The sequence below is a fragment of the Megascapheus bottae genome, chromosome 33 (genome assembly GCF_031878675.1).
Source record: "Megascapheus bottae isolate mThoBot1 chromosome 33, mThoBot2.hap1, whole genome shotgun sequence".
Lineage (NCBI taxonomy): Eukaryota > Metazoa > Chordata > Mammalia > Rodentia > Geomyidae > Megascapheus > Megascapheus bottae.
Window position 1 is genome coordinate 9,781,096 of NC_143541.1, and position 23,172 is coordinate 9,804,267.

Genomic DNA, 23,172 nt, shown 5'->3' on the forward strand with positions numbered 1-23,172 from the left:
GGCTCTCCGGGCCTGACCCTCCTGGGCATCTCCTCCTCCTCCTCCTCCTGTTTGCTTCCCGGACTCGGGGCCGCGAGGTGGCATCCGTTGGCTTCCCACCTCCAATGGCTGCGCCCTTTGTGCAGACTCGTCCTGCGGGCTCTGGCGTGGCGTGGCCTGGGGTGGTGTGGGGGGGCGCGGGGTGGCCTGGCGTAGCGTGGGGTGGCGTGGCCTGGGGTGGCGTGGCAGGGCGTGGCGTGGCCTGGGGTGGTGTGGGGGGGGCGCGGGGTGGCCTGGCGTGGCTTGGCCTGGCGTGGGGGTGGCCTCGGCGCCCACACTGGCTCTGCCTGGCCGTGGAGGAGGCCCAACCCACGCCGAGGAGCCGTGTGCCACCAACGCGTGTGCGTGTATATGTGTGCTCGTGCGTGCGCGCATGTGTGTGTGCGTGTGCTCGTGCGCGCTGCTGCGTGTGTGCTCGTGCACGTGTGCATGTGTGGGCATGTGCTCGTGCGCGTGTGCTGCTACTGTGCGGGTGTGCACGTGTGTGCGGGTGTGCACGTGTGTGCGGGTGTGCGCGTGTGTGCGGGTGTGCACGTGTGTGCGGGTGTGCGCGTGTGTGCGGGTGTGCACGTGTGTGCGGGTGTGCACGTGTGTGCGCGTGTGTGCGGGTGTGCACGTGTGTGCGGGTGTGCGCGTGTGTGCGGGTGTGCACGTGCGCGTGAGTGCTGCTACATGTGTGTGCTCGTGTGTGCTCGTGTGTGCTCGTGCGTCCCCCCCCCAGCCGGCCCCAGGGCTTGACCTCTGGCCCTGGACCCCCCCGAGGCTGGACCGCTCAGGCCCGGGCTCCCTCCCGGCTCCCTCCCGGCTCCCTCCCGGCTCCCTCCGGGTCTCTTCCCGGCTCCCTCCCGGCTCCCTCCCCGGATCCCTCCCGGCTCCCTTCCCGGGTCCCTCCCTGGCTCCCTCCCGGGTCCCTCCCGGGCTCCCTCCCGGGTCCCTCCCGGCTCCCTCCCGGGCTCCCTCCCGGCTCCCTCCGGGCTCCCTCCCCCGGGGGTGGTGAACGCTCCCGCCCGATCCCCACAGCACCCTCAGCCCTCGGCGCCCTCCCCTCCCTCAGGGCCCCCGAAGCGTGGAGCGGAGTCTGGGCCCACAGCGTCGCCCCGGCTGCGCGGACGTCCGGGAGGGCGGCCGCCGTCGGGGGCGGACCTGGCGGCGCGGCGCGGCGCGGCGCGGCGCGGCGCGGCGCGGCGCGGCGCGGCGCGGCGCGGCGGGGCGGGGCTCGCGCCCCGGCGTCGGGAGTCTCGTGACGGGCACTTCCGCTCGGGGCGGCGGCGGCGGCGGAAGTGGGAGCGGGGACGGAGCCTTGGCCATAAAGCCCGAGGCGGCGGCGGAGGCCGGAGACCCGAGGACCGACGCCGGAGCCGGCACCGCGCGCTCTCCGCCCCGTCCCCCGTCGCGTCTCCTCGCGGAGCCCCGCGCCGCGGCCGCGGTGAGCAGTGCGTCGGCCGGGCGGGCGGGCGGGCGGCCGCCCTTCCCCCCGCGGCCTGGGCCTCCCGGCGCGCCGCGGCGTCGCCCGGGCCCGGGGCTGCGGACGAGCCGCGCCCGGCGGGCGGCTCCGAGGCGGCGCCAGGGCCCCTCGCGCGCCCGTGGGTGGCGTGGAGCCCGCGGCCGCGGCCCCGCCGTGAGGGCCCCGCCGAGAGGACGCCGCCGGCCGGGAGCCGCGGCCCCGCCCGCCCGCCCGGCCTCCCGGTCCCCCCGGCCGCCCGGCCCCGCGGCGGGCGAGCGCCCCCGGGCCCCGGAGGAGTGTCCGAGCTCCCGCGGTGGAGGAGCTGCGCCCGCTCGGCCCCCGCCAGGCCGGCGGCTGCCTACAGGTCCCTAAGGCGAGCGGGGGGCGGCGGGGCGGCGGGGCCCGGGCCCCGGCCGCGTGGGCCAGGTCGCGCCGGGGTGAGCCCCGCGGGGCCCGGCGCCCGGGGAGGGGTCAGGGTACCCCGGCCGGCGGAGCTGCGGGGCGTCCTCGACGTCGGGGGCACCGGCGCCGGCCGGGCAGCCGCGTGACTTCGCACCGCGGATGAATAATTAATCGTGAGCGCGTCTCCCCGGCGAGCCCGGGGCCGGGAGGGGCGGGGTGCTCGCCGGTGGGTACCCCGTGGTACCCCCTCGCGCGGTGTTCGCGTGGAGACGGAGCGAGGACGGGCAGCACCCTTCCCTGGACGAGGCGGGTCTGTGCCCGACCTGTGTGCCTGCGCACCGCGCACCGCAGGACTCGGGGTGGCTCCCGTTCTCCAGGAGCCAAGAGACGCTGTGGGCTGAGCTCGAAAGGTTTCGGACGAAGTTTCTTAACTCCATCTCTGCAGGAGAATAGCAGTCTGGAACGTTCTAGTGAACTTGAAGGCTTGGCTCATTTCAGCAATAGCACCGGCATCGTTCGCTTCTGAAAGGGTGTGGAAGATAGTATATTACCGTTTCTATTGATGGTTTGGTTTGGTTGGTCCTGGGTCTTGAGCTCTGGGGGAGCCTGGGTGCTGTCCCCGAGCTTTTCAAAAGCTCAAGGCTCCCGCGTTACCCTGTTGAGCCACAGTGTCACTTCCGGTTTTCTGGTCGTTATTTGGGGATAACAGTCTCATGTATTTTCCTGCCTGGCTGGCTTTGAACCGGGATCCTCAGATTTCAGCCTCCTGAGTAGCTAGGATTACAGATGTGAGTCACAGGCACCCAGCTGATCATGACTCCTCTGTGTGTGTGAGTGTGTGTGTGTGTGTATGTGTATGTGGGTTTGCACATGCACCATTTCTGGAGTTTGAACTCAGGGCCTCATCACTTGGCTTTCTCAAGGCTAGAGCTCTACCACTTGCGCCACAGCACCACTTCCAGCCTTTTCTGTGTATGTGGTACCAAGGAATCGAACCCATATCTTTGTGTATGCTAGGCAAGCGCTCTTCACTAGGCCAAACTCCGGGCCCCTGATCATGTCTTTTGAAGAGTAACCTTCAACATTCAACTTGTCTCTCTTTCTGTGCTAGAAGCATCTCTTGTTCACTGGAGGAATCCATGACACTCTTACTACATTGCACTGCAGTGTCTGAGTAAAGGCACATTTGACATGGTGGGGTTTTTGTTTTTGTTTTGTTTTTCCTGCTGCTGACAGGGAAGCTTAATGTAACATTTGCCAGGCATAGTATCAATGTTATTCTGCATTTAAAAACCTGTGCCACTTTATCCCCAGCAACTTTCCAGTTGCCCTTTAAAGGGGTTTTGAGTTGGACACTTGTGGGAGAACTTAATGAGTAAACAAAACTCGGAGAAGGTACGCCTCTAAAAATAGTTTTATTAGGTATAGCCCTACTGCCTGGGGCAGTGCTTTTTTTTCCTTCTTAATATTTATCTTTTCTTTTGTATCAACTGTGCCTACTAAACGTCATAATCTAAGAGCATTCTTTTTTTTTTTTTTTTTTGCCAGTCTTGGGGTTTGAACTCAGGGCCTGAGCACTGTTCTTGGATTTTCTCAAGGCTAGAGCTCTACCACTTGAGCCTAAGCACCACTTCCAGCCTTTTTTTTTTTTTTTGGGGGGGGGGGGGTCCTGGGCCTGAGCACTGTCCTTGGACTTTCTGAAGGCTAGCAGCACTCTACCCCTTGAGCCTCAGCACCACTTCCGGCTTTTTTCTATGAAGGTGGTACCGAGGAATCAAACCCGGGTCTTCCTGCATGCTAGGCAAGCACTCTACCACTAGGCAAAACTCCCAGCCAAGAGCAGTCCTTAAAATATAGTTCAGGCGCTGGTGGTTCACACCTGTAATCCTGGTTACTCAGGAGGCTTAGAGCTGAGGACCATGGTTCAAAACCAGCCTGGTCAGGAAAGTCTGCGAGACTTTTTTTTTTCTTTTTGTCAGTCATGGGACTTGAACTCTGGCTTGGGTGCTGTCCCTGAGCTCTTCTGCTCAAGGCTACTGCCCTACTCCTTGAGCCACAGCCCCACTTCCCATTTTCTGGTGATTAATTAGAGATAAGAGTCTCCTTGTTTAGTGCCTTGGCTGGCTTTGAGCCGGGATCCTCAGCCTTCTGTGTAACCAGGATTACAGGCGTGAACCACCATGCCCAGCCTTTTCTGTTGTGTAATTGGAGACAAGTTTCACAGATCCTGCTTGGGCTGGTTTTGAACTGCAGTTTTCAGATCTCAGCTTCCTGAGTAAGATTTACAGGTATGAGCCACTGGCTCTGGCAAGAAAGTTTCTGAATGGTGCTTTGGACAGTGGTTTATGTATTAGAGGTAAAAGAGATGTGGGTGAAATCAGAAGAGGCTTTTTAGGAATCTGACTAGCTTCAGAAAATTCTCCTGGGGGAAAGAGAAGGTTCAGGAGTTAGTTCCATTGGTGAAATTCAAGATTGGCCTTGTTCCTGTGCTTGAAGAAGCTGTGCTGGATACACTGGGCCTAGAGTCCCTTGGGACTTTGTTTTGGTGATGTCATCACTGTTGTGGGGATTGGTCTGCGTGGTTCTATTTCCTGATTGCCAAGGACTGCCTGTGTTAGCAGGAAACAAATCTGAGGAAGCCACGCTAAACCCTGAGGAATTGGGTAGTTCATATAGGAATTTGGCAGCTGGATTTGCTCGTATGACTGTTTGCAGGTAGAAGAAAGCTATCTCTGTGCTTCTTTAGCCTTTCAAGTAAAGATCACCTGCTTCTTTACTGGGAGTGGTTCATCTTATTTCAGGTGTCCTTAGTGTGTGCATGCATGGAAATGTAGTAAGACTCCTTTGTACAACTAGTATGTAGTATGTGTTAATAATGAGCAGGACAGTTACTAACATAAACAGTTATACCATTTGGTTTCTAGTCTTTAATATCAGTGTTATTAAAAAAAAATGTTGGCTCGTAGTTTGGCCTAGTGGTAGAGTGTTTGCCTAGCATACACAAAGACCTGGGTTTGATTCCTCAGTACCACATACATGGAAAAAGCCAGAAATGGTCCTGTGACTCAAGTGATAGAGCTCTAGCCTTGAGAAAACCCAAGGACAGTGCTCAGGCCCTGAGTTCAAGTGCCAGGACTTTACTTTTTTTTTTTTTGGAGGGTTCTGGGACTTGAACTCTGGGCCTGGATGCCGTCCCTGAGCTCTTCTGCTCAAGGCTACCGCCTTATCCCAGGAGCCACAGCATTATCCACTTCCAGTTTTCTAGTGGTTAATTGGAAGAGTTTCCGACTTCAGTGTCTAGGCTGGCTTTGAACCATGATCCTCAGATCTCAGCCTCCTGAGTAGCTAGGATTATAGGCGAGAGCTTGATAAACTTTTTTTTTTTCAATTTAATTTTATTGTCAGGGTAGTGTACAGAAGGGTTAAAATTACATACATAAGGTAGTGTGTACATTCTTGATGGACATTGTTACCCCCTCCCCATGCTTTTCTCACTTTCCCACCTCCATTTGATAAAACTACAGTTCTAGATTTTTTTTTTTTGTCAGTCCTGGGGCTTGAACTCAAGGCCTGAGCACTGTTCTTGGGCTTTCTCAAGGCCTAGTGCTTTATCACTTGAACCACAGTGCCACTTCCAGCTTTTTCTGTGTATGTGATAGCAAGGAATAGAACCCCAGTCTTCATGCATGCTAGGCAAGAGCTCTACCACTAGGCCAAACTCCAGGTCCTCACTTCTGGTTTTTGAGTGATTAATTGGAGTTAAGGATCTCATGGGAACATTTCTGCCTGGGTTAACTTCGAATCTTGATCCTCAGATCTCAGACTTGTGAGTAAGTAGGATTACAGGCACGGTGGCTAGCTTGAACTCAGGGCCTGAGTACGGTCCTTGGGCTTTCCTCAAGGCTAATGCTGCCACTTGGGCCACAGCATCACTTTTTTGTTTTGGTGGGTCATGGGGCTTGAGCTCGGCCTGGGCGCTGTCCCTGAGGTCTTCAGCTCAAGGCTACTGCCCTAACCTTGAGTTGAGCTCCACTTCCAGTTTTTCTAGAGGTTAATTGGAGATAAGAGTCTCAGGTTCTTTTGTGCCTGGGCTGTCTTTGAACCTTGATCTTCAGATCTCAGCCTCCTGAGTAGCTAGGATGACAGGTGTGAGCCACCGCACCTGGCCACTTTTGGCTGTTTTATATATGTGGTACTGGGGCATCAGATCCTGATCATTGTGCATGCAAGGCAAGCACTCTAACACTAGGCCAAACTCCCGGCCCTGAGTGGCTAATTTTGTTAAGTTTTGACTTTGTATAAATTGAATCATAGGCTGTGTATCCTGTGTCTAGGGTCTGGGTTCTGTCTGAGCTTTTTGCTCCAGGCTAGCACTCTACCACTTGCCACAGCCCCACATCCTGCTTTTGGTGGTTAATTGCAGTCTTACAGACTTTCCTGCTTGGGCTTGCTTGAACTGGGATCTTCAGATCTCAACCTACAGAATACCTAGGATTACAGGTGTTAGCTACTGGTGCCCAGCTTTGTACTTCTGAAGAAGCAGTGACAACGTATAATATAGCTATCTTGGCAAAAAGAGAGAGAACTACTAGAGGCTCTTGTGTCATAGTTGATTGCTCTAGCCTGGACATGACACAGTACTACTACAGACAGCTCACTGGCCAGAATGTGTCACACCACACCAGGCATCATGACGTATGATCCTATCAGTATGCCCAGAGCTGAAAGTACAAGGAGTACAATTGTGTGTCAGATATGGAATATGCTGGAGTATGAAATGACGATTGAGGGAAAGAACTCTGGACTTCTTCTGGACCTCCTTCTCTTAACTCAGGGATTGAGCCAAACTCCCAGCTCATCTCCCTCCCTCCTTCCTTCCTTCCTTCGTCAGTCATGAGGCTTGAATTTGGCCTGGACACTCTCCCTGGGCTCTTCAGCTCAAGGTTGCTGCCCTATCCCTTAGCCATAGAGCCACTTCCTGTTTTGTAGTGGTTAATTGGAAATAAGAGTCTTATGGACTTTACTGCCTGGGCTGGCTTTGAACCTCAGTCCTCAGACCTCAGCCTCCTAAGCTTAGGATTACAGCCCGGAGCCACTGTGCCCAGCTGTTTGTTTTTAATTTATTTTATTGTAATTATAAAGGTGATATATAAATAAGTCTGTGTGTGGGGTGGGGGGGCCACAGGCCTTGAACTCTGGGCCTGGGCACTGTCCCTCAGCTCAAGGTTATTACCCTACTATTGAGCCACAGCCCCACTTCCAATTTCTAGTGATTAATTGGAGATAAGAGTCTCAAGTCCTGGACTGGGAGTTTGGCCTACTGGTAGAGAGCTTGCCTAGCATGCATGAAGACCCAGATTCGATTCCTCAGTACCACATACATAGAATAAAGCCAGAAGTGCTGCTGTGGCTCAAGCAGTAGAGCCACAGCAAGGACACTGCTCAGGCTCTGAGCCCAAGCCCAGGACTGGCCAAATAGAAAAGGTCTCAAGTCCTTTTGTGCCTGGGCCGACTTAACATTGATTCTCAGATCTCAGCCTCCTGAGTAGCTAGGATTACAGGTGTGAGTCACCATACCCAGCTTTCAGGGCTTTTGAGGATGCTTTCCCCCGCCCCAGGGGTTTTAACTAGGCCTGGGCACCATCCCTGAGCTCTTCAGCCCAAGGCTACCTCCCTACCCCTGGGCCTGGGCACTGTCCCTGAGCCCTTCAGCTAAAGGCTTACTGCCCTACCTTGAGCCAAGCCCCACTTCCCGTTTTCTAGAGGTTAATTGGAGATAAAAATCTCAAGTTCTTTTGTGCCTCCGGTGGCTTTCTTTGAAAACCTTGGTCTTGAGGACGCTTTTTGCTCAAGGCTAGGACTGCCACTTGAGCCAGAGCACCATTTCCAGATTTTCTTGAGTATGTGGTACAGAGGAATGGAACCTATGGCTTTGTGCATGCTAGGTGAGCACTGTACCACGACCCAGGACACTCCCGGCCCCTGTAGAACATTTTTTTTGTACCCTGCATTAAATATACTTTTAGAGGTAATTTCCAATAAAGCAAAAGAAGCCAAATTGTTTAGTAGAATACTAAAAGTTTTCTGGTATGTTGGGCAGACTTACAAGGGAATTTGCAGTCCCTGAAACTTGAAATTGCCAAGCCTTATTTCTAGAAGAAAGCCAGGTATGGTGATTCATGTCAATACTTAGATTGAGAAAGCAAGATTGAGAGTTCCAAGCTTCACCCCGCAGTTTGTTCTGAACTCCATGCAGTCAGATACCAAGTAATACTATTTTCTTGATAGTGATCCCTAGAGGTTGTATTGTCTTGTGAGCTTAGAGCCATATAGACTGTGTAAGCATCCCTTATGACGTGTTCACCCGGGTGAAATTACCAGATGACGCATTTCTCAGGACTTAATCTTGTCATTAAGCAATATGTGACTGTGTAAGTATTCTTTGCCAGAACACAGTCTGTCAGTTGGCTCATTCTGTTTGTGTCCTCCACTCACTGGTGTAATCCTTTCCATCACACCTGAGTATTTAGCATGCATGGACTGTGGCTGAAAGAAGTTCTTGCAGTTTGATAGAAAGTAGTATGAACTTATTTGCCTTCAGAAAGATTTGTTACAATAGATCTTAGAAACTCCCACAGGATTTTTTTTTTCCTTGTCGATTGTGAGGTTTGAACTCAGGGCTTGGGCACTGTCCCTGAGCTTTTGTCCACTAGCTTAAGGCTAGTGTTCTGTCACTTTGAACCATAGGTCACTTCCAATTTTCTGGTAGTTAATTGGCCATAAGAGTCTCACAGACTTTCCTATTCAGGCTGGCTTTGAACTGTGATCCTCAGATCTCAGCATTCTGAGTAGCTAGGATTACAGGTGTGAGCCAGCCTCTGGTTTTTTTTTTCCCCCTTCTGATGGAGAACTTTCACCTTTTTCACTGAAACTATTTTATGGCTTTTTTAGGATATCTGAATTCTCAACACTACTTGTGTGTTTTGGGGACATCAGTAAGTAAACAGTTAATTGAGTAGAAGCATTGCTTTTCTTTGCTGGAAGCTTGGAGGACTAGTAGCTGATGAATAGGCAGAGAATGTAGACAGTGTCCAGATAGATGCTGGACAGAGAACACTTCAGCTCCTTTTTTGGATTAACTCAAAAGTATTATGTTGTGGGCTATACAGTGCTCAAACCAAAGGAGACACAGTCCCAATTCTATGCAAGAAGGATTTTTTTTTTTTTTATTTTTGCCAGTCCTGGGGCTTGAACTCAAGGCCTGGGCACTGTCCTTGAACTTTATTTTGCTCAAGGCTAGCACTCTGCCACTTGAGCACCACTTCTGGCTTTTTCTATGTATGTGTTACCAGAAATTAAATCCAGGGCTTCATGCATGCTAGGCAAGCACTCTACCACTAGGCCAAACTCTCGGCCTATAGTTTATTTTTATAGAACATCAGCTTTGCTCTAAGGTTTGGAAGAAACTAATTTTTTGTAAGAACTTCCCCCTATCCCCAGAAATGTGGAAGAACAGAACAGGGGAAAGTACTTTAAGAAATGAGTCCAGTCTCTGCTGTGTCATTCAGGAAGGGTGGAGGGACTTCAGTTTACCCCCCCCTCCAACCCTGTAAACCCTAAATGAGGTGCTTTGGAAGCCATATGACCTGCTGACTAGAATCCCATTTGAAGAAACATTTGGCAATTTGCACTCTCCTGTGCTAGACAGATGCCTCTGGATTGGGAGTGCCGACACAGCAACCTGAATGTCTTACCTGCCTCCCTATAGTTGTTTCAGTCTACATCTGGCTGATCTTCTACACGATGGCAGGACTCACGGGTTTCAGAATTTCTTCTTCTCTATTAAAATGCAGAGACATTTAACACTGATTCTCTTAGTCATGTATGAATACATGTATGTGTGTGTATATATATATATACACATGTGTATATATGTGTATAGTGCTTTATTATTGTTTCTAGTCTGCTATAAAAAAAGATTTAGAAATGTATTCCTTTTGTCCTCTGAAAAATTGTACCTTTTTTTTGGCCAGTCTTGAGAACTGGACTCAGGGCCTGAGCACTGTCTTTGGGCTTTCTCAAGACTAGTGCTCTACCACTTGAGCCACAGAACCACTTCTGTCGGGGTCCTTCGTCCCCAGTCCCTCTTGAGGGATGGAAAAGCACACCCCGACCAGTCCAAGCCGCGAGAGGAGAGGGCCCACTGTCCTCCCGCACTCAGCCTTGCTTCCCCAGAGCACGAACAGAGACACCACGCCGCTTCATCAAGGCAGGAATCTCTCTCCCTCCTTATATTGGGTGCAGGAGCCTATCAGCACAACAGGTGGGCAGGATAAAGAGGTCCAGTTGTTTACCCCTACTACAGGTCTCAGCAGAAAGGTATTAGAATGGCGTTACTCGGCCCCAACATCTCCCCCCGTTTGTATCTTAAAGACAAAACTTAGTATATGTGGGGCTACCACCATATTAGATCGGCTGTGCCTGTCTTAGGTGTCTCCAAGCTCATTAGTCTTCTTACTCGTCGTGGGATCACCAAGTCCTTTTTACTTGGCTAGGTTGATAGGTACTTGGATCCTGTCTTAGGTTGATAGGCTAATAGCTGGGACTTTCCCGTCTTTGACTACCAGCCGTCTAAGCAAATCAGACCTGAGGGGATGCATCTATTTCCATGGGAGCAAATGCCTGTCTCATTAGCGCTTTCTGCGTTGACTTTGTAGGCAGGCAATAGACATATCACAATTATAGTGCATAAAAACAAATCCAAACTGATCCCAAAATAGTGTCAAGATAACAATCACCCAAAGTTAGAATATTGTCATTTGTGCACATAACAATTCCAGTCCTCACATTCAAAGCATTCTCTGTAGGAACCACAGTGGCAAGGACAATACTCGCAGCAGTAAGGGCAGGAAAACACCAAAGTCTCTTTTACTGATGAGCGGGAAAGCATTCTCCTCTGCCTGTCCAGGCACTAGAATATACTGAGTGGCTCTGACTACAACAGAGAAAATAGGGAAACATTCCAACATTAACTAAGAAAACAACATTCACACAAGCCATAGGGAGTAGCAGGGCAATGGAAGAGTTAGCGGAGTCTTCCAGTCCCCCCATTTTTGTTTTAAACTACTGTCCAAATATGACTCTGGTCCCTTCATTTTAAGGGGGTTATGGGCGAAGATCCATTTTCTGTAACTTCTTCAAGCTGACTCAGGGGCGTCGTCTCTATATTTTGTCAGGGACTTTAAAAAGCTTTAGCCTGTTTTCAACTATTCTGAACCCGAGCACAGGCTTTCTAAATCACTACCATCAAGTGTCTCTGTGCTACTTTTCACCTGTTCTTAAACTGTTTACTCCCGTAGAGACTTAGATTTACCATTCACACACACATTCGCCGTCGTTCCAGTCTGAACCCACTTGGTTCTATTCTAAAATCTCTTGAAAAATAGAAAATAGGCCTGGCCCTACTGCTCTGGCCAGAGACTCCCGCGAGGTTCCTCCCTTCCTGGGACATTGCCTCGCCCTCTGCGAGGTTCCTCCCTACCATACCCGAAGTGACCCGCGCTCCGGAGGTGATCTGGGAATGATTAAAATCCCTTTCACACACACATTCACACACACTCGCTGGTTTTTCAGTCTTTGAGGAGTTTTTCTCTTTCTCCCTGTGTCTTTCTCTGTCTTTTTCCTCTTTCCCTGTGAGCAATTTCAGCCTGTATTTTTCCTTCAGGTTTCCCTGGCCTTTCGGTCCCTTTTTCTTTTTCTTTGCATTATCTTCCTTTCGGGTTTCTCTGGCCTTTCAGTCCCTCCTTTTTCTTTTGTGTTTTCTTTCAGGCTTCCCTTGTTTTTCAGTCTTTCCTTTCTCTTTTTCTTTCTTCCTCTCTTTCTCCTTGTCTTCCTGTCTTTTTTTCCTTGTGAGCGACTTCAGCCTGCATTTTCCCTTCAGGTTTCCTTGGTTGTTCAGTCTTTTTGTGCCTTTCAGGTTTTCTCTGGTTTTTCAGTCTTTCCTCCATGTATCTCTCTCTTGGCTCAACTCATAGTCGTGCCCCTTTCATGCCCCATTTTGTGCCTCTTTCGTGCCCCACATTGGCTCTTTCGTGCCCCACATTGGGCGCCAATGTGTCGGGGGTCCTTCATCCCCAGTCCCTCTTGAGGAGGGATGGAAAAGCACACCCCGACCAGTCCAAGCCGCGAGAGGAGAGGGCCCACTGTCCTCCCGCACTCAGCCTTGCTTCCCCGGAGCATGAACAGAAACGCCACGCAGCTTCATCAAGGCAGGAATCTCCCTCTCTCTAAAACTCCCCTCCTTATATTGGGTGCAGGAGCCTATCAGCACAACAGGTGGGCAGGATAAAGAGGTCCACTTGTTTACCCCTACTACAGGTCTCAGCAGAAAGTTATTAGAATGGCATTACTTGGCCCCCAACATACTTCTGGCTTTTTTCTATGCATATGGTACCACAAAATAGAACCCGGGTCTTCATGCATGCTAGGCAAGCACTTTACCACTACTCCAAACGCCCAGTAGTACCCTTTATTTTCTGGGTGCCAGTGATTCATGTCAGTAGTCCTAGCTACTTAGGAGGCTGAGATCTGAGAATCACAGTTCCAAGCCAGACTGGGCAGGAAAGTCCTTGAGAGTCTTACCTACAGCTAGCTAACAAAAAAAGCCAGAAGTGGAGCTGAGGTTTAAGTGGTAGGATGACAGCCTTGAGCAAAAGCTCAGGGCCAGAACCCAGGCCCTTGGACCAGCATGTGTTTATGTGTTTGGTTGCATGTATCTACACACACACACACACACATAAATACACACAAATTATACCACTTGATGAACCACTCCCCATTGCTTCCTTCCCCTTCCCTACTTATAGCTCCAGTAGCCATCATCCTGCTTTCTTTTTCTGGAGTGAAGTATGTTTGGTGTCCACCTGTATGTGAGGTATTGTACTATACTTGTCTTTCAGGGGTTATGGGTATATTGACTGGATTTAATAGTCTCATGTAAACTCAGCATTATAATTTGTCAAGAAGTAAATATTAAAAAAATACAAAGCTGGGTCCTGATGGCTCACACCTATAATTCTAACTACTCAGGAAGCTGAGATTTCAGGATCCAGCTTGAAGCCATGCTGGGCAAGAAAGTTGGTGAGACTTTTATCTCCAATTAACCACCAAAACATCAGAAGTAGAGCTGTGGCTTCAGTGGTAGAGCACTAACCTTGCGCATAAAAGCTAAGCAAGAGTGAGAGGCCCTAAATTCAAATCCTAGTAGCAGTGTGTGTGTGTGTGTGTGTGTGTGTGTGTGTGTGTGTCTGTGTCTGTGTGTCTGTGTGTCTGTGTGTCTGTGTCTGTGTCTCTGTCCATGTGTTGACACACATGCAGGCACATAAACACAACAAAGTACTGGGCATGGTGGCTCAAGTACATAATCCTAGCTACTTGGGAAGTGAAGATCGGGGACTATGATTTGAGTGATTTGAGTTCACCTTTCGCAAAAAAGTTTACAAGACTTCCACCTCAGCCAGTGGCTGGGCAAGTATACACTTGTCATTCTAGCCCTGAGTATTGTTACTAGAAATCTTAGCATTATCACAGTCTAGGCTGATCTGGGCACATGGTAAAGTGAGACCCTATCTCAAAAGTATTACAGAGGGCCAGGAGTGGTAAATTGCTTGCCTAGTGCATGCCAGACTAGTGGTAGAGTGCTTACCTGGCATACACAAAGTCTTGGGTTTGATTTCTTGGTACCACATGCACAGAAAAAGCCAGAAGTGGTGCTTGGCTCAAATGATAGAGCGCAAGCCTCGAGAAATCTCAAAGACAGTGCTCAGGTCCTGAGTTCAAGCTCCAGGACTGTTAAAAAAGAAAAGGAAAAGAAAAAGGAACTGCAAAAAAAATTGCACATGGAGAAATGAAATAAAAGGTGCCCACTTTTGCCTTTCCAGAGCTTCAGGAAAACAATCAGTTTTTAGATCACGAGTGTTTTTAGATATTGAACTTGTAGGATTAGCTGACTTTGTAATCTTCTGATCTAATCATTTGCTTAGAAGACCATCTCCACATCTAGGGGGTCTGTTATAAAGATAGCCTCTTAAAGCCCAAGGACAGTGCTCAGGCCATGAGATCAGTCCCCAGGACTGGCTAAATAAATAAATAAAGCCTCTTTGCCTTGTGCCATTGGCTCACACTTGTAATGCTAGCTACCCAGGAGGGCGGCAGATAAGTCCATGAGACTCTTATCACAGAAAACGCTGTGATTCAAGTGGTAGAGCACTAGTCTTGAGCAAAAAAAGCTCATAGACAGTGCCCAGTGCCTGAGTTCAGGCCCCAGCATCAGCACACAAGAAAGGATAAAAAGCTCCGAACTTGGTGGCTCATGCCTGTAATCCTAGCTACGCAGGAGGCTAGTCCTTGAGACTTTTTTTTTTTTTTTTTGGTGGGTCATGGGGCTTGAACTTGGCCTGGGCCGTGTCCCTGAGCACTTCAGCTCAAGGCTTCCGCTCTACCCTAGAGCCAAGGCCCACTTCCCAGTTTTCTAGAGGTTAATTGGAGATAAGAGTCTTGGGTTCTTTGGTGCCGGCTGGCTTTGAACCTTGATTCTCAGATCTCAGCCTACTGAGTAGCTAGGATTATAGGCATGAACCACCACGCCTGGCCAATCCCTCTTTTTTTTTTTTTTTTTTTTTTTTTTTTTTTTTTTTTTGCCAGTCCTGGGCTTGAGCTCAGGGCCTTAGCATTGTCCTTGTGCTTTCTCAAGGCTAGAGCTCTACCACTTGGGCCACAGCACCACTTCTGGCTTTTTTCTGTGTGTGTGGTACCCAGGAATTGAACCCGGGTCTTTGCGCATGCTAGGCAAGTACTCTATCACTAGTCCACACTCCTGGCCCCAAGATGGGAAATTCTTCTGGAAGTGTTGCAAAAATGATGGGTGGATTTTATATTTCTAGGTTTCAAGTAGACTTTGTAAAGACTGAAAGGGTTGGTGGAGGGAAAATGAAAACTGTTTCTGCTCACTCTTCAAGAACTAGAAAGGATGTTTTTTAAATATTTAATTCTCTTTTTAGCTTTTCCTCACCAACACAGTAAACCAAATCATAGCACTTATCCTATATTATTGGCCCTATTTTGTGTGTGGGGCGAGTAGAGTGCTTGCCTGGCATGCACAAAGCCCTGGTACCACATAAATAAAAATCCAGAAGTGATATTGTCCAGTCCTAGGACTGGCAAAAAAATCAAACACACACAAAAAAGCACCCACTTTTTTCTTCCAGAAGCCATGTCTCCTCCCTAACCTCCATTTTTCCCTAAACCCCCAAACTCTACAGAATTAGATAAAGGCGCATGCACATTGGTATGGTACTAAGGCTTAAACTCAGACCCTTGCATTCTTACTCAGCTTTTTTGCCCATAGCTGGCACTCTGCAGTGTGAGACACACACACACACACACACACACACACCCCAGTGTTGCATTTTGCTGGTTAATTGGAGCCTCCTGGTCGGGCTTTACTGCTCAGGTTGTCTTATAGCTATGTTCCCTGAGTTGGTAGGATTACAGGTTGACTGGCAGGACTACTTAAATTTGTCTTCTAAAAATGGGGTGTAGTAGAGTGGATATGTCATTAAACACTAAGTACTTTGGTATTGGAAATTTCTACGTGTTGAAATAACTTGGGCCAAAGTCTGCTTATGGAATTGCTTTGCTCCACAGTATAGAATACCTGAACCAGGTGTTCATTAACAAGACAGCCAAGACGATTATGGGAAGCAGAAAATAGATCTTTCATGAGAGCTGATGGCCCAGGAATATACTGTGTTTGATTCCTCTCTGATTTCATGATTTTAAAATCAAGGCCCAGGGAGTCTGAAATAAAAATTATGAACTGACCATAACTCTCTGGAAGCAAGAGCAAGCAGATCCTAAGTCTGATTACTTTATACCAGCAAAGTATACATTCTAATGAGCAAGACTATCCCAATAAAAAGGTGTACTTCAGGGCCTGGTGTTTGGCCTAGTGGTAGAGTACTTGTCTAGCACCAAACCCAGGTTCCATTCCTTAGTACCATAAACATTGAAAATAGCTGGAAGTGGTGTTGTGGCTCAAGTGGTGGATCTCTAGCCTTGAGAAAGCCTAAAGACAGTGCTCAGGCCCTGAGTTCAAGGCTAAGGACTGACAAAAAATAAAAGGAGTACTTCAGACTTGGGGCCTCAGCTCAAGTGATGAGAGCATCTGCACAGCAAGTGCAAGGCCCTAAGTTCAAAAACCTCATACTGGCTAGACACTGGAGATTCATACCTGTAATCCTAGATACCCAGTAGGCTGAGATCTGAGATGGTGGTGTGAAGCCAGCCTGAAAAGGAAAAGTCTGAGACTATCTCCAGTATCTTCCTACAAAAAGCTGGAAATGGACCTGTGGCTCCAGTGATAGAGTGCCAAAAATGCTATTAGACATCCTCTACATGAAAATCTAAGAGATTCTTTTTTTTTTGGGGGGGGGGGTAATGGGTCTTGAACTTGGCGCAGTCCCTGAGCTCTTCAGCTCAAGGCTACCACCCTACCCTTGAGCCAAGCCCCACTTCCCATTTTCTAGAGGTTAATTGAAGATGAGTCTCAGGTCCTTTTGTGCCCAATCTTGATCCTCAGATCTCAGCCTCCTGAGTAGGTAGGATTACAGGCATGAGCTACCACTCCTGGCCCCTGCTCTAAGAGATTCTTAAGTGGAAAAACTAAGCAAGAACTTGAGGCCTTGAGTTCAAGCCCTGTACCAGCGTGGAGGAAGAGGAGCAGGAGGAGGAAAGATACATATGGACATAGATAGATAAAGGAAATATGCTCCTACCTGCTTTTATCTCCTGTCGACTGCCTGCTGCTTGTGGAATAGGGGATCCCGATCCAGCACACTAAGGAACTTGGATAGTGACTAGACTTTCCAGACTGCCTGGGCACTCCCTGATGGTGAGCAGGTGGGGCTGGAAGGGTACAGTCACTGGAGGCAAGGGATTGAGGCATATTCTAAAGAATGGTTTTTCCCTCGTTGTGGTCACCTCTGGGCCATCTCAGACCACCTGCTTTGGTACAGCCATGCCCATGGGCCCTGTTCTAGCTCCAGGTATCTCTGGTCTGCTTCCCCCTGGTACCCAGCTACTCTATGGACCTGACCCTCATAGTCTTGCTATTCTCTCTTCATACTTTTCCCTTTGTACCTTTAAAACCTTGTGTGAAGCTTCTAAGGAGTTAACAAGTAAAGTGTCTTGACGACTGCTTTTGCTGTGCTCTGCTAGTATTGCTCATGTTGTGATTATGTCATCTGACCTTCCAGACAGCAAACTTGTCAAAGGTAGGTTCCACCTTCGGTCCCCCCCACTTTTTTGGAGGGGGGATTTGTCATGGGTTTTGAACTCTGGGCCTGGGCACTGTCAAATCTCAACCTCCTGAGTAGCTAAGCTGGTAGGCGTGAGCCACCAGTGCCCAGTTGCATACCCTTCTATGCTGTACTGTGTCTAGTGAATGTTGGCTTTCCAAGTTAGCATTTGTCTATCTAGATAGACACAACCCTGCAGTCCATTACAGACAAGCTTTCCTTAGCTGCCTATAACGTAAAAAGTACAGCTCTCGAGGCTGGGATTATAGTATCCTAGTGGTAGAGTGCTCACTTAGTGTGCATGAAGCTCTGGGTTCCGTTCCTTGTAACCACAGATAGAGAAAATGGCAGAAGTGATGACGGGGATCAAGTGGCAGAGCGCAAGCCTTGAGCAAGAAGTGTTCAAGGACAGTGCCCAGGCCCTGAGTTCAAGACACATGATTAGCCAAAGAAAGAAAGAACGAACGAACGAACAGCTCTTTCTTTTCCTTTTACCTTTTTGCAGAGTCAGGGCCTTATTAGGCCTTAAATTTGTTACTTCCTCCAGGCTGGCTTCAGACTAGATCCTGCCTCAGCCTGACCTGACTGATGTCAAAATTGCAGACATGTGCTACATGTGGAGGCACAAGTACAAACCCCTGAGTTCAAACTCTGGTACTAGGGTGGGGGAGGAATGGTTGAACTGATTCTTGTCAGTCCTGAAAATTCCCGGGAATCCTAGCATGAAGATAATGGGGTATAGACTTGATAGCAAGCCCTACCAGACCCTTGAGTCTTAAAGCAGTGGTCCCCATAGTCTTCAAAGGATGCACTAATCTGGCAGGGTGAGAATCGCTGGTCTCTGCTCTCTGGCCGTATGTGCAGGGACAGGCTCCAGCTTTTGACAGAGTCAAAAAAGCACAGTCTCTGTGCTTCCTGCAGTAAAAAATCGAACTTATGCCCAAGTTCATGGTGTTTTGTACCATGTTTGCCTTCCTCTGGGTTACACATGAGATATGTACAGAGTCAGATGAAGCAGATGCGTACACACCACCACTCTTATTTGCACGTCAGTAGTTGAATCTTCCCCGCACACTGGCTCTTTTTCAGGGTTCTTGGGTATAAGAAATCCCCTTGGTCTTAAGAGACACAGATCTATGTTGTCCCTTGGTTGTCTCATATTGTTACAGTATCTTACCTTGTTATGTGATATATTGTATGTATGTTTATTTGAAATAGGATAGGGAAGGAGGGAGAACAAGAAGAGGGGTGGGGCGAGGGGAGGGAAGTGGGGACAAAAACAGGAGAAGGGGTAGCAATGTTTGTTAAGTAATGCACCTTCTATCTGGCAAATACAATGTAACCCTTCCACTAATTACAATTAAAAGTATATTTAAAAAGAGAGACACACACACAAGGATCTAGGCATCTTCTTTGGTATTCCATGTATTACCTGTGAAAGAAGACCCTGTCCATTTTTCCTTTGTCCTTTTGCCAATCAGTACTGGGCTGGAACTCTGGGCTGGAGCACAGCTCCTTAGCTCAAGCCTACCACCCTACCCTGGAGCCAAGCCCCACTTCCTATTTTCTAGAAGTTAATTGGAGATAAGAGTCTCCCCTTTTGTACCCCTTTTGTGCCCCAGCTGGCTCTGTACCTTGCTGCTCAGATCTTAGCCTCCTGAGTAGCTTTGATTACAGGCGTGAGCCACCACTCCTAGACTTCCTTTTTAGAAGGTATATGCTAAATGTTTCTATACCCTCAAATTGTACAGTAACAAAACTTGTTCACTCTCTGGCCCAAGACTGGTTATCAGACATAGGCCCTAGAAGATTTTCAAGACTTTAATCTGGAATAGATTTACCATAGAAATTGGTCAAAGCTCCCCCCCCCCAAACTTTGGTTTTGAACTCAGAGCCTGGGCACTGTCCTTCAGCTTTCTCAAAGCTAACATTTTGCCACTTGAGCCCCAGTGTCACAGCTGGCCTTTTCTCCTTCTGTGGTATTAGGGCTTCATGCATGCTACGCAATTACTAAGCCACTAAGCCACATTCCCAACCCAACCTGGACTTTTTAAGCTAGGAAGAGCTTCACCACATCCACCTGTATTCCTGATTTTTTTGTGTGTGTGTGAGTCATGGGGCCTGGTCTCTGCCCAGGCACTGTCCCTGAGCGCTTCAGCTCAAGGCTACCACCCTACCCTTGAGCCAAGCCCCACTTTCAGTTTTCTAGCGGCTAATTGGCGATAAGAGAGTCTCAGATCCTTTTGTGCCCAGGCTGGGCTGGCTTTGAGCCTTGATTTCCAGATCTCAGCCTCCTGAGAAGCTAGGATTACAGGCATGAGCCCCTGTGTCCCTGTGCCTGGCTCGGATTTTTTTGGCCAGTCCTGGGGCTTGAATTTCGGGCATGGGCACTGTCCTTGGGCTTTCTCAAAGCCTGCACTCCACCACTTGAGCCACGGTACCACTTATGGCCTTTTCTGTGTATGTGGTACTTGTAAGGTCTGCCGAAAGGAAACTCCACGCGGTTCAGGAGAAGAGAGTTTATTGTGTGAGGAAAGAGCAGATCTTCCACCCAAGATGGAGTCTGGTGGAGCAAAAGAACTTAAGGAGGGAAGTGAGAGATTCTGTAGGGGGAGGGATGTGGCCACAGTGGAAGTGGATGTGATCTCAGAGGACGGATCTCAGACCGGGAGGCTTCCCACTGCCCCCAGACATGCCATTTGCCAGGGTTACAGGTGCTGGGCAGGGATTTCCAGGGTGCAGAGGGAGAGAGCCTAGGGAAAATGTCATTTCTTCCAGGCGGACCTGACAGTACTGAGGAATCAAACCCAGGTCTTCGTGCATGCCAGGCAAGCCCTTTTACTACTAGGCCACGCTCCTGGCCCCTGGGCATTTTTCTTTTTCTAGTCCTAGGGCTTGAACTCAGGGCCTGGGCACTGTCATTGAACCCTTTTTGCTCAAGACTAATGTTTTGAGCCACAGCACCACTTCTGGCTTTTTCTGAATATGTGGTACCAAGGAGTTGAAACCAGGCTTTGTGCATGCTAGGCAAGCATGCTACCACTAGTCTATGCTTTCAGCCCCCCTCGGCATTTTTTTTTTTTTTTTTTTTTTTTTTTTTTGCCAGTCTGGGCTTGAGCTCAGGGCTTGAGCACTGTCCTTGGACTTTCTCAAGGCTAGCACTCTAACACTTGAGCCTCAGCACCACTTCCGGCTTTTTGCTATGTATGTGGGGTACTGAGGAATTGAACCTGGGTCTTCATGCATGCTAGGCAAGCACTCTACCACTAGGCCAAACTCCCGGCCCCCATCCCCCCTCGGCATTTTTTAAGTGGAGAAGAATTCACATCTTTATGTTAAGGCTTCTTACTTGAAAATGTCTTGGTTTATTCAATTTTTTTGGTCTTGTTTTCTTCATTTGGATTCTATACTTTTGAATTACCACAATAGGGATTGCCATGTAAATTGGGGAAATTCTTCAAGAAAATGAATTAGCAAAAGTCATGCATTCTTTATATTTTGACTTTGCCCTTATTTTCTGAGCAATGTCTGTGGGTTACAGTTGGTACCTTCCCCCTGGTTGAGCACTTTTTTTTTTTTGAGAATACTTTATTAGTTTCTGTAATCAAACCCACATAGCTAAGACCTTACATATTTAATAACAGTGTGTTTACCCCTGTACAAATGAAAAAAAAGTTTAACGTTTCTAGACCAATATGGCTATTAATTTCTGTACAATGCCAACTCAACACGGTAAACTGGGATACTTTTTTCCAAAGTTGACAGCACAGCTGAAGTTTCCAAAAATTCAAATTATATATATGTATATATATATTTATATTTATGTAAAAAGATCAATAATAGCAGTATGTTTTGCATCGATAGCAGCCACAGCCTCTCCAGGTTCTGCAGTCATCTGGACAAAATTAGACATCCAGCACACTCCGTTAATAAAAAGAAAAAGATAAAAAACAAAACCCCAGAAAAATGCAAAGTTCTGTTACTGTTGTGGTACCTGGCACCATTTTTTTTATTAGCTTCTCAATCATCATCTGGAAAGAAAACATTCTTGAGTAACATCATTAAAAACAGCTCTGATAAAGCACAGTCACTACTATGTATCATAAAGCAGGTACAAGGTATTTTATATTCACAGAGGGATGACACAGTACTGTCCTACGTCTACAATACTAGAGGATACAATTAAAAAGGCATTATTGAGACTTGATTCTATTTTTCCAGCAGAAGGTCCAAAGGATGGTACGACACAGCTCTGTAAAGAAATGCACTTTCTTAGATAGGATTTCCTTCCATTAGTGGCACAGTTCTACTAACTCACTCTATCAGCTATAAACCATTTGAAAATGAAGGCGTAGGTGCATGAGCACTTTTAACTTGGGAGCTAAATAAAGGCAGATGTCGTTTCTGATCCAGTGCCCTGACTGGGGAATCCCATCTGAGTGCTTGGGGCTGTACACACCAGTGGGCCACTAGGACTTCCCTTGGGCTTGGTGACTCCCTACTGGACAGGTCTTGAGAGAGTCTGAGAGGCAGGCCGTATCTGGAAATGGGGTGTGGCCTAGTTGACTGGCCTATCTGTAACCTGCTGCTCTTCTTTTTTGTTAGACTCTGTGCTGTTATCTAGTCACCTGTATTTAGTGCACAAATTAACAGCAACCTGTCCCAGGCACTGGTAGTTCACACCTGTAATCCTGGCTATTCAGGAGACCGAGATCTCAGGATTATGGAGTAAAACCAGTCTAAGCAGACGGATCTAAGAGATTTTTTAAAAATATTTATGTATTTATTTGTTTATTTGCCTTGTCCTGGGACTTGAGTTCTGGGCTTGGGTGGTGTCCCTGAGCTTCTTTTGCTCAAGGCCAGCACTCTACCACTTGAGCCAGATCTTCTGAGTTCTTGCAGGACCTCATTAGAAGGCTCAGGACCCTGCCCCTGGGCTGCCTAGAATGGCGATGGCAAAGGGTATTCCACCTCTGGTGCCTCCATCTGCTCACTGTTTTCTCCTTTCTGCCTCAGATTGAAGGATGACCTCTAGGAAGAAAGTGTTGCTGAAGGTTATCATCTTGGGAGATTCAGGGTAAGTGTTTCTCATGAATTTGAGCTGTCACATTGGCTTGGAGCATTGTCTGCACCATCTGAGCCAGCTGATACTCACATGTCCTGCTCTGGGCCTTTCCTCTCTTTGCTGTTTGGGTTATAGCTGAAATGTGAATGTTCTCCTTTAATATGTAACTTACGTTCTTTGAAGTATGAGGGTTGACTGTTTGAACCTGACTAATGACGGTTATTTTCATGAGTCTTTTTTTCTTCAAGCTGACCAGACTAAGGAATCCTGTTGCATCTGGCATCCTGCCCACTTTCTTTTGTCTTTTTTTTCCAGTCCTGGGCTTGAGCTCAGGGCCTAAGCACTGCCCTTGGACTTTATCAAGGCTCGAGCTCTACCACTTGAGCCTCAGCACCACTTTTAGCTTTTTTGGAGGGAGGGGGGCAGCGAGGGTCATGGGGCTTGAACTCTGGCCTGAGCGCTGTCCCTGAGCTCTTCAGCTCAAGGTTACCACTCTACCCTTGAGCCACAGCCCCACTTCCCATTTTCTAGAGATTAATTGGAGATAAGATTCTCTGGTTTTGTGTTGGCGGGGTGGCTTTGAACCTTGATCCTCACATCTCAGCCTCCTGAATAGCTACGATTATGGGCTTGAGCCACTGCACGCATCTCCAGCTTTTTTTCTATGTATGTGGTACCCAGGAATCAAATCTGGGTCTTCATGCATGCTAGACAAGCACTCTAACACTAGACCAAATCCTCGGCCCCCTGCCCACTTTTACATGCACACTTTTTACCCTCCTCCTGCTAAGCCCCATGAAGGCCTGTATATGGAAGATTCTGGGAGAGGAGACAGTTCTGATTCTAGATCTGTCATTAACCAGGTG

The 23,172-nt window shown here is 48.6% G+C and overlaps 1 protein-coding gene across 1 annotated transcript in view; it reads left to right on the forward strand.

The window, feature by feature from the left end:
* Positions 1 to 1,341: 1,341 nt before the first annotated feature.
* Rab7a (RAB7A, member RAS oncogene family) overlaps positions 1,342 to 23,172 on the forward strand; it is a 31,540-nt gene continuing 9,709 nt past the window's right edge. The window contains exons 1-2 of the mRNA XM_090323759.1: positions 1,342 to 1,465; positions 22,258 to 22,318. Coding sequence (XP_090179885.1) covers positions 22,266 to 22,318 — 53 coding nt within the window. The 5' untranslated portion in view covers positions 1,342 to 1,465; positions 22,258 to 22,265. The remainder of the gene's footprint in view (positions 1,466 to 22,257; positions 22,319 to 23,172) is intronic.